At 39.3% G+C, this 11,884-nt stretch overlaps 1 protein-coding gene and 1 non-coding gene across 2 annotated transcripts; both read left to right on the top strand.

Moving 5' to 3' along the window:
• The first annotated feature begins 432 nt into the window (after positions 1 to 432).
• On the top strand, positions 433 to 7,263 carry rab42a (RAB42, member RAS oncogene family a). The gene is made up of 2 exons (XM_022214158.2): positions 433 to 800; positions 2,656 to 7,263. Exons 1-2 carry the CDS (start codon positions 586 to 588, stop codon positions 3,095 to 3,097), a joined length of 657 nt encoding a protein of 218 aa, XP_022069850.1. The 5' UTR covers positions 433 to 585; the 3' UTR covers positions 3,098 to 7,263.
• A 2,534-nt stretch (positions 7,264 to 9,797) lies between these two features.
• On the top strand, positions 9,798 to 9,931 carry LOC127536306 (U11 spliceosomal RNA). Its single transcript, XR_007945298.1, has one exon. It is a non-coding gene; the product is annotated as a U11 spliceosomal RNA (small nuclear RNA).
• The last annotated feature ends 1,953 nt before the right edge of the window (positions 9,932 to 11,884 follow it).

The raw sequence follows: 11,884 nt of genomic DNA, 5'->3' as shown, positions 1-11,884 counted from the left end.
GGTTTCACAGACACATACACGTTTTACTGACAAGGACAGAAGTTTATATTATATATTTGTATGTTGCAATAGATAGATAAATACAAAATAGAGTAATATACAGTGCAATCAGCCCAAACTGGGGTCTATTTCAGAACCATGGACAGCAACACTGCTGCTGGTTGCTTGTGGTTTTGAGATAGCATCACTGCAAACTGTGGTAACTCAAATAAACTGTTGCAAAATATCGCTCTTACACGATCATTGTGGTATTTCAAACAAACGGGAGTTTCTGCTGCGAAATCTAAAAGTGAGAACTCATATACGGCTAAAAAAATACATAAAAATAGCGCTCTGTTTTCTTACAGCTTAAAATGTCACTAATGCTCTTTGATAGCACCACTGGCTCACTGACGGCAGGTTTGAGGAGTGATCCCGGCTAGTAGAGCATAGGTAAAGCTGTCACATGATTGCTGAGGTCGCTGTGCTCCGCGGCTCCACGCAGCAGAAGGCAGCAGCAGCAGCAGCTCCATGTAAACACGCCGCGCACAGGGCTTTGTTTCACACACACACACACTCCGCTGGTGGCTCCCCTCTAGTCATGCCATGGATATTTTGTGGCAATACCAGTTCCGAATCATTCTACTCGGGGATTCCACGGTGGGGAAGTCGTCGCTGCTGAAGCGCTTCACGGACGGAATTTACAGCGATGTGGCGGATCCGACGGTCGGGGTAGATTTCTATGCCCGCTCGCTTGATATCGAGCCCGGTGTGAAAATAAAGCTCCAGCTCTGGGACACGGCCGGACAGGAGCGATTCAGGTACGGAGCACTGTTGATAGGGAATGTTGCTGAAATAAAATGTATCGGGATCGAACAAACAGCGATGATTCTACAGAGAGATCTGTCGTTCAGTAACGCAGAGGCCTTGCTCTGTCGTGTTTAGCTGCTTTATTCAAACCACTATGAATTAAACGAGGGCCATCTCCTGTCTCATTTGTGTGATAATGAAGTAAGTGTAGACACTATAGAAAAGGGTTAGGGGGGGATTAGATGATGCCCTGACCTGCGTAACAACAGTGCATATCGAGTTGCATCATTCATTGACGGATGATGGGCAGCCTCCTCATATTTAGGCCCTAGTCTGACTCCCTCAGATACTGACTCCACAGTCTCCAGAGTAACGCAGGGATGACAAATCTGGGTCCAAATCTGTTTGTTTGTTTTGGCATTCATTTGTCCTGTTGCTCTTCCTACTTTTCATGTGTCCCTGCTCTCACGGAGAATTTGCTTTAAAGCACTTCTGTGTCTTCAGAGGCAGCTTCACTCTTAGATCTGCTTTCCCTTTTGAAGCCCGAGCTTCTGAGGGTGTTTTCCTTCAGGCTTCACCACACTCCAGTCTTTCACTTCTGCCTTAACAGGCCTGGCTGTGGGAAGTGTTTATTAAACCAATCAGCAGTTTTAAAACCACCATGTACAGATCAGAACATGTATGTGCATGTATGCGTATGAAATGTAAACGCTGTGGCTGTAGATGTCTGAGGGGCCCCAGCGGACCCCTTGTTTATTGGCAGACTGAATTGAATTTGTATTAATGTTAGTTCAATGCCTTGAGGGAAATTAAAGAGTAAATTGTGTGCACCTACATCCAAATGTACATAAAGAAACTGATTGACTGGATGACAGCCTGGCATAGTATTATGAAATGGTACTGGAAGCTCAGTAATAGCATATGGTCTGATCTCTGGAGAAGGGAAAACACACTTTAATACCAGATGCAAATCCATGCAGCACACTGGGATCATTATTGAATTTTGGCCTAGGAGGCCATGTAGTGGATATCAGGAAGTGCTATTGTAAAAGAGGACTCTGACCGAAGGCACCATTTTCTTACCCTGACCTAGCCAAACTTTAAATTGCCTTGGATTCCTATTCTGTCTCAAATGGAGAGCGGACACTGTTTTATCTCCATTGTGTTTTATTTAAAATGGCTGACCCAACCGGTTTGATAGGCACATTCATTTGAACCGCACGGACAGCTATTATCAACCTGTATTAAGCTCCAATTATCTAACTGTTGCACAAATTTTTTTCTGCTTTTAAGGGAAGCAGTTCAAATGATGTGTCAGTTTAGTGGACCTTGTGACTTAACTTTTGATTCGGTTCAACTGACAACACCTGGAGTTGTCTCAACTGACTAGAGAAGTGTTTTAATAAGACTTGAGAATTGAACTGGCTTGATATTTTCTTTAATATTAGTTATAACTTGACCTGAAACTGTTTTTACTGTCTTGATACTTGATGTAAGACTTGTTTTGAGAAGACATTACACTTGATTTGGTTGTTTCTTGAATTTGAATCAACTGATTTGAGATTCAAGCTGAGACTTGGTTTAACATAGCTTGATGCTTAATGTAGACCTATCTTCAGTGACTTGCAATGCACCTTCACAACTTTCTTTGCCAAGACTTCGGGTTTGACTTGGACTTGTCTTGACTGACTTGAGATTTTCCTCAAAAGCTGCAAACCTATCTCTCAATCTTACATTAAGGTTCTTTCAAAGTAGTAGAAGTTCTTTGTTGTTGGATCACAGTTGTGTCCAAGATATGATGAAATGACAAGTTTAGTTTGACCTTGAGTTACTAACATGCCATTTTTACTATTGTTTACTCACCAGGTCCATCACAACATCATATTACCGCAACTCAGTTGGGGGACTCTTAGTCTTTGATCTCACCAACCGAAAGACCTTCGACCATGTGAGAGAATGGCACAAGGAGGTGAGTGAACACATCCTTCCCCACCATATGGTCTACATCCTCATCGGCCACAAGAGTGACCTCAACAAGGACCGTAAGGTGAGCCGGGATGAGGCAGAGCAGCTTGCTGCCGAGTTGGGCATCCGCTATGTGGAGACGTCGGCCAAGTGCAACAGCAACGTGGACCGGGCCTTTGAGCTTCTGACCAGAGACATCTACGAGCTGATGAAGATGGGGGAGATTGTCACCCGTGACGGCTGGGATGGCGTGAAGAGCGGCCTCACTGCCAAGGTCCTCTACCCAGCCAATGAAGAAGAGGAACGAGCTGCCGCATCTGCTGAAAAGGGCTGCCACTGCTGACTGAGAACTCTGTGTCCAAACACTGTCCCGTCACACCAAGAGCTCACCTCGTCTCACAGCTGTCCATCTAAACCAAGTCATTCTGCCTCAGCACCCTGTGATATCACCATCCATCACTTCCTCACCTTGTGCTCCGTGCCCTCTCTGTGTGGATTCTTCTGAGAAGTGAGATTGTTTTCAAACAGGGAGTTTGTGTACATCCTGATGTGTATCTTATAGGAAAGTTGTATCTTTAAATCCATGTGGTGTAGCATGACCTGAGCTGACTTGGGCTGTGCTAGGTTCAAAAAACACAAAAAAGGGGCTTAAAGTGTAGCCAGTATTCCCTTTCACAGTACTAGAGCTAATGGACTACCGATTATAAGAAAAAAACAAATGGACTATTACTGTGGTCTGGTGTCACCTCCATTTCATACGGCACTATTGTGGGTGTCTACCTGTCAAAGTTTGTGCGATGCTTTGCCTGCAATCTTTTGTGACTGTAATATTGTAAATAATAGTGAAATCTATAGAGATGAGAGCAAAAAGGTCACTGAAAGCTATTTAATTAACAGTGTGAACAGACACAGTGCACTCTGCATTAAGTGTCACCATATTAAATCAATGTGCTCCTCCTGCTACTGTAAGCTGCGTTCGCACTTATGCCAAACTGACTTAAACCTTTGGTCACTCTGTGAATAGATGAGTAATGTTTTTGTAAAAAGATAGAGATTATTTGTAGTTAAGGTGTATACATAACGAATAGATCATTTTAATTAAGGTAGGCGGCTCCAGTTAGGTATTAGCTGTATAGAATCAACAGCAGCAAGAAGTGTATCACAGGTTCAACAAACATCTGTTTATTATGTTCAAAACTCAGTTCTCAAAAATGACATAACATGCAGGTTTGACTTCCTGATGAATCCAAGGGTATAGAAGGATGTGTTTCTTACATTAGGCTGTGATCTAGAGGTATCAAAGAGTAGAAATGTTGGGTTTAAGTCTAGAAGAAGTCTGGATTTATCAAGCCTGAAGATGCCACTCCAACGTGATACCATATACTGCAAAGGCTAATTACTTGAACTTGGTTATGATAGGCCTCTAAAACAGCTTCAGTTTAGTTGTGTGGTGGATGAGCAGTCAAGCATGCATGTGAGTAAGAAATGAGACTCGGGTTTACCTCTCTCACTCACATTTCCTGTCTCACACACACACACACACACACACACACACATATATATATATATATATATATATATATACATGTCGCAGGCCAAATTAGAATCCAGGCAGATTTTAAATCCGCCTAGGCGGAATTAGGATTTTGATTTCGCCTAGGCGAAATCAAAATCCTACCATGGTTGTTGTATGGATTTAAATCTTGATATATCAATAGCCTGTATATTAGAAAGAATAACCCTAACCCTAACCCTCTAACAGGATTTTGGTATAGAGCATATGGAAAAAAAAAAAAAAAACAACAAGAAACTACTTTGACAACATAATTTTTTCCCTGTTTATTTTGCCAAGTGTTTAGGACAAAAGTTGACATTACTTCAAAAGTAATTATTTACCTTCTATCTAAAACCAAATTTCAAGGTACATAATTTTAGGGAAAACAAATAATTACATTAACAGAGCATATCATATTTAAAACCCTCCAAATTTCAATCTAGCCTAGGCAAAATCAAAATTCTAATTCCGCCTAGGCGGATTTAAAATCTGCCTGGATTCTAATTTGGCCTTTAACATATATATTTAACATATATATATATATATATATATATATATATATATTGCCATACAATAAATACTGGCTAAACTCTTAGGGCCCTAAAAATATAGTTCAACATTTTTGGGAATTAAGCAAAATTATAATTTTTTTGCTATTTCAGATGACAAATTTGTTACCTGTCTCTTCTAAGTAGAGAGCTACAGCCAGGATGCAATTAGGCTAGCTTAGCATAAAGACAGAATGCATGGGTAAACAGCTCGCCTGCTGTCACTGTAGTTTAAAGATACCCTAAACAGACGACTGAATTTTATTATATGTTTAAAAGCTGAGAGGTGTTTTTACAAATGAAGTAGTTAACGCACATCACTATTTGGGTACAAATCAAACACCGAGGATTCATTGTGTTATGTAGTGTTTTTAGGTGTGTTCTTCCACTTTGTAAAGAGCCAGGCTAGCTGTTTCCCCTGTTTGCAGTATTCATGCTAAGCTGTTTGAGTCATCTTCTTGTTTGAGACATGGCCCTAGGATCCATGGTCTCGGCTAATTCTCAAAGAGGAAGCTAATAATTGTTTTTGTCAGAACTTGGAGCTATTCATGGAAATCTGGCAGAGGTTATTGTCTGTATGAATAAAAATTTGTATCCACCCAAATCTCAAGTAAAACTACATTTCAGCTACCTAATGTCAACATAGCATTGATGTGATTTTAGTTCCTACATGGGTAAGAATATTTTGGATTTTACTGACTTGTGAAGCTTTTCATACCAACTGTTACAGAACCCAAGTTGTCAGCTTGCTGTTGTGAGCTGCATTTCTAATGACTGCGCATCTACCCACATGACTTCAACACGGCAGTAGGCTAACTGCCTTTAACACAGAGGATCATGAGTTCTGCAAATTCTTCAAATGCTTTATATTCCAGAGCCAAACAATCTGCTGTTTACATACCAGGAGTGTACAATACACTAGAATACACTTGTCAGGTAACTTTCCTCCTATCACTCATTTCACCAGCATTTCACAAGAAAGCCTCTCTGCACTCTCACTTTGAACATCAAGAGATTATGCATTTTGCAGTTTCGCTTCATTCATTCATGTAACCAGTTTGACTTTTTTTTCTTCAGTTGTATGGGTTATCTAGTAAATATGCTGTAAATTATGTGGTAGCAGTTTAATAATTGCACCATCCCTTTATCTTTACTTTGCTGCACAAACTGGGCTCTTCCTGGAAAACTACCACTGATTATAGATAGTTTAAACAGTATATTACAGACATCTATGTTTTTGGTTAGTTTGACAATCAGATATTAGCGTTTCATGTTGTCGGTGCAGATGAGGTCCTTATCATGGGGGTGCTACATCTTGAAATCATGCTAAATGTCCATTGAAAATACCATTTGACAACCAGTCTGACTGTCTGTACAACTACTTTTCTTACTTTTGCCTCCAGTCTAAACAGGGTCAAGTTGTATGATATTGTATGCTAATACACTGCTGTTGGCAAACTGTTCTCCAATAAGCATGGCTTCCATTTCTGAGCACTGCACTTGAATATGGCAGGTTGATTTAATTGAGAGGGCAATACTGACAAGATAAGCAGAAGAAGTGTCATTTTGAAAGACTGACTTCATGGGAACAAAGACACATTATTAGAAGCCGCTATATCTATTAATGACAAATAGCTAAATGTATCTATTTAAGGATGGAAAAAAAAAAAAAATTCAGCTGCATTTGTAATCTTACAGGCTGTGCCAATATACTAGGAGTGGCCATCCTGAGTAATGATTAAAATAGTGACCATAACCAATGTTCTTTCCAAATCTAGCCTCTCTCTTACTGTGTTCTTCAAAGAGAAACTAAGCATTTGTGGAAATATGCTTGGTTGCTTTCTTTTCCAATGTGAGATGAAAAGATTGATTCCACTCTTGTATGTTATGTGCAGAACTGGAGGCTGGAGATAAGCAGGCTAGCTGAGCAACAGCCGGTTCTGTGTATTTATACACAAATGCTTGCCTACAGAGGTTGTTCCAGGAGTTAAGAGCAAAAGGGAGATATGAGTACATTGAAAATATGTTGGTATCTAGTTCTGCACTTAACACATAAACATGCACTGATGTCATTCATCTCACTTTCATTTTCAAAAAAGTAGATGAACACATTTTAAGAAATAGTGTATCATGTTGTTAAATATGTGTTAGGTCATCCAGTGGATTGATCAGATCAAACCACTGATTAGGTACCAGAAAACATCAGCGACTGTTTGGCCTCCAGGACTGTACCTAGTGCAAAACAGTATCGCCTCGAATCTCCATGGTCCCTTTTCACAGCATTGTTGAATAAATGTTATTTATTTTATATATTATGTATAAAGAATTTGCCTATTATTTGATGTGATTTTACTGATTGGTTAAAAAATAAATGAATAAATAAATAAATAAATAGATGTCCAATGATTTAAGTTTGAACTGCCTGGTTCATCCATCCATCCATCCATCCATTCTCTATACACCGCTTTATCCTCACTAGGGTCGCGGGAGTGCTGGAGCCTATCCCAACTAACTCAGGCGAAGGCAGGGGACACAGGTCGCTAGTCTGTCGCAGGGCTATATATACAGACAAACAATCACACTCACGTTCACACCTACGGGCAATTTAGAGTTATCAATTAACCTCAGCATATTTTTTGGACTGTGGGAGGAAGCCGGAGTACCCGGAGAAAACCCACGTATGCACAGGGAGAACATGCAAACTCCATGCAGAAAGATCCCAGGTCCAAGCTGCCTGGTTCATGTATTTTTTAAAAATGGGTTTGGCGCCCTCTTTTGACTGCTTGAAGAATGGTTATCATGACCTAGATTCCCCAAGTGCAGCCTCAGCGTCTGCAGACACACCCTACTCCTGGAGACTCACTTTCAGGACCACACAGAATAGACCGCACTTCTAGGATCCTTGGTGTCATTTGAACTTGTCACAGTAGAGAAAGAAGAGGTGTACTGCATTTGTCCTTGTACAGCTGCTGCTGCTATGCAGCTGTTTTACAGTCATGGTTTACTAAAAACCTTTATGGACCAGAGTCACCAGTTATTATACTTGGAATAAGTCCAAATGTCTGCTGTGAAAACGATTAAACAGTAAAATTACGTTTTCCCCCACAGTAGTGTTTTCATAGTCTTTTAATCATAACATTATTTTATAATATTGAGACATTCAGTATGTCCTTGATCGAGTTCTAGGCCTAATTTATGTATATTTATGTTTGCAAAATGATCTAAAAAAGGTCAAGTTTGACCAATCGTCTTCTCTGTTTTGAAGATGCACATAATAATTAAACAAGAGAGATCCTTCCCCATATTGAACAGATGTATCACATGCTGCCAAAAACTACCACTGACCATTCTGTGCTCAGCTTTGTTAAAACAGTTAAAATAGAATATATATTTGCCAAAGTAAAAAAAAAGTAAACTATATACAGTTTATCAGATATATCAGTGCTACATGTACTTATGCATGCTACTGCATGTCACTGTGTGTCTCTCTCAGGAGGCAGTGAGATCAGAAATTCAGTGGTGGGAGTCATAAAACTAATTTATTTTTGTTTTTTTGTGAGTGGGTGCATTGTTGCTTTTACTGAGTGTTATTGTATAAAATAAATACATACATTTGCCTCCAGAGTTGTCCTTGTGTTTCGCCTCTTTCCAGCCCTTCAAACCAAGACCTAGAAACCGCAAATGTCATAACATACATTTCCATTATTATTTTACTTGATAATAAGGTTAACTTAATTACAAAGTTTGTCTAAATGTAAGTCGTAGCAACCAAGATATTATCATTATTATTTTAATGAGTTGTATTTTGGGTGCAATAAACCTTTAAAAGTATTGGTACTTGGATGTGAAATAGTATGTTGTGTGGAATACCCTTTGAATAAACCTCTTAAATTCTAAGTATTTAGTTTAGGTTTAGCGATCCCCCATTGCAGTAGGTGCTTCTAAAAAAGATTCTAAAGGTGCAGTCCCAGAAGTGCGGTCCTGTCAATGTGGTTGTGGTCCTGAAAGTATAACCTCCATGTCTGCAGACACATATTATTGATCTTCAGGTCTGCAGACATACCCTACTCCCTAGATTGGTTACTTTGATTTATTAATAGTGACCACGGTAAATATTTGGGCAAGACCAGTGTACTCCACAGTCCAAACTAAGAGTTAGATTTGTCCTTGTTAGATTGAGCGTAAACTATATGCAATCATGCCTTAAAAGACTTTATTGTTCAGCTATGAGGACACCAGAAAACACCTGTGTTAACATGTTCCACAGTGCCTGTAATCTGTGGCTACCATTGAACACACTCAATTTTTGTCTTCAGATTTTGGAACTGGAGCATAAAGCAATCCAAAAAGTAATCCGTATTCACAACCACACACTTAGACTTATTTTTAGCGTAAATATCTTTACATTTTACAAGAAAAATAACATTTAATTCAGACAGAATACAGAAAGTTGGACCTTTATTCTACATTACAATAACCACTTCAGTGGAAAAAACTTTAAAAAAAAAAAAAAAAAGCATTTCAGAAGATCAAATTTAGAAAAATATATATTTATAGAAACACCATTGTGGCGTCCGGCATTATAAAAGAATGTGTTTCCGGGGTTATTTTGGGAATACTCGCGTTCCTCACAGTACCAGAACGCAGCACTCGATGTTCGTGCGCATGGCAGCCAATGACAATCAAGAATATGAGGTTTCCCCGCCTTTTCTTACCCATCATGCTCTTCGACTGTCAAATCTCTACAAATAAATATAGCGACATTCCGACATTAATTGAACAATATCTATATAGTTGAAGGTAATACTTTCTATGTTAATGTACTATTACTCGAAGTATAATAATAACAGTCCAACTTGGAGGCGCTTAGACACAAAATGAACTCTGAGTGAGGTACACGTTACCGCTGGTCATGCCGTGGAGTATTCAAGGAACAGGTTAAAAAGGGCTTCTGCTATGATTGGCACAGGAGGGGTGGGGTATTCCACTCCTTTTGCGGAATCGCAATCAAGAGATTTCGGAAGCATAATTTTTAAAATAGGGGATGCTAGTGATCGCTTGTCCTGGCGCCCCGCCTTCTCATGTGAAAAACAACTATGTCTTACATTAGTTTACAAAGCGAAGCTGGAGTTTAAGATTTCAGTTGACTTACTCATCTGAGAAAAATTAAGTTATAGCAGCATGGATATCATACTATACACAGGGGTAAACATTATGGCAACACAGAATATTAGGGTATAAAGTGAAGGTAAAATAAAATAGGATAAAAATATATAAAATACAATAGAGATGAAATCAACAGAATATTTAAGAGTGATACAGAAATGTGCAAATGAACAGAATGTGCAAATTAGAATGTGCTTGGATGTAAAGATTTTATACATAGGTGCAGATACGTTTACAGATATAAGTAGGTGAAATTAAAAGTTATACTGACATAACATCACAATGTATTGCCTGAATTTTCTGAACTGGTTCTCAATCTCAGTTGGTTGTCGATTCATTTTAGCGATGATCTTTGTTGCTATTGTCTGTGAAGGTTCTCAGTCATCCAGGTCATCTTAAGATGAAGGGTTTAGTTCAGGCAACTGGACTTATTATTGTGATTTTGAAGACGTTTCGCCTCTCATCCGAGCGGCTTCTTCAGTTCTAAAAAGTAGTTTGGAGAGTCCCAGTTATTTAACCAGAGGTTAAATTGGTTGGGCTCATCAGGTGAGCCCAACAACTCACATGATAATGGCTCATAGGTAGGAGGCTACTTATCGGGTCATTAAATCAGCGACTCTCATCAGGCCCCCCTCTATTAGCATATCAATACCTCATTGGAATTCAACGCCTGTTGTTGAAAGATTTCTTTAGTCTTTTGGTAGATACCATCAGCCATAGCCCCACCTTCACCTCTAGTGGTTAAATACCTAGGACTCTCCAAACTAGTTTTTAGAACTGAAGAAGCCGCTCGGATGAGAGGCGAAATGTCTTCAAGATCACAAGAATAAGTCCAGTTGCCTGAACTAAACCCTTCACCTTTGTTGCTATTGTGCTAATAGTTCAGCAGGGTCTGGATTCAAGCTGCAGAGCACAAATGCTGAAAACATATGAGCCAGCTGGCAGCAGTAGATCCTCCTGTGGGGCCCTTCTGTTTGCTCTAAAATAGAGACTTTACAGCTAAAGGTGCTTTTTCTGTCAGAGGCCCTCAGCCTCGGGACAACCTGCCTGAAGACATGAGGCTCACAAAATCAGCATCCATCCATTATCTATACATCATTTTAATCCTCATTAGAGGGGGCTGGAGTCATGGGACACCCTGGACAGGTCGCAGTCTATCACAGGTTCCAGATACACTTACATTCACACCTATGGCCAATTTAAAGTTAAAGAATCACCACTACTTTAAAAACACATCTTAAAGCCCATTTATATAGACATATATTAAGTAATCTTATATTTATTTACTGTGTATTAAAGTCTAACCCGTTTTGATATTAACATACTGTATTTTTCTGTGTTGATGTTTTCTACTTTATTTTTTGTCTCATCTTTATCTTGATGGCACCTTTATTTCACCCTTCTTTGTTTGGTCTGACTGTCTGGCTTCCTGATATTATGGTACCTTCTGGACTTTCACTTCCACCTTTTTTGACAAAGCACTTTGTTAAGCATTTTTGATAAAGGTTCTTCATGAAGGTTATAATTCAAAAAGTGTAGAATTGTATTTGAAAGTTATGAAAACCATTGCACCGAGCAACATTTGCAGCATGCTCTAAACCAATATAATAGTCTGCCTCAACTGTAACAGAAACACAGAAGAAAGACACTTAGTACTTAGCTTGAAATGCAAGTGTTGATAATCAATGCTGAACATTTAACTTGGTGAGGACTAGTTATGTTGGACGCACCTTCTGGGTAGGCTTTGGTTGGACCTCGTTTGAAGGTGAGTCTCTATTTTGATGCTAACTCTTACTGCTCGATGTTTCAAATGCTTCAAATACTGTAATATAGTTGAATACAGATGAAAACACAAATTGTG

Source organism: Acanthochromis polyacanthus, chromosome 11 (assembly GCF_021347895.1).
Source record: "Acanthochromis polyacanthus isolate Apoly-LR-REF ecotype Palm Island chromosome 11, KAUST_Apoly_ChrSc, whole genome shotgun sequence".
Lineage (NCBI taxonomy): Eukaryota > Metazoa > Chordata > Actinopteri > Pomacentridae > Acanthochromis > Acanthochromis polyacanthus.
The sequence above is the reverse complement of the archived record's forward strand: the minus strand, read 5'-3'. Positions and strand labels throughout refer to the sequence as shown.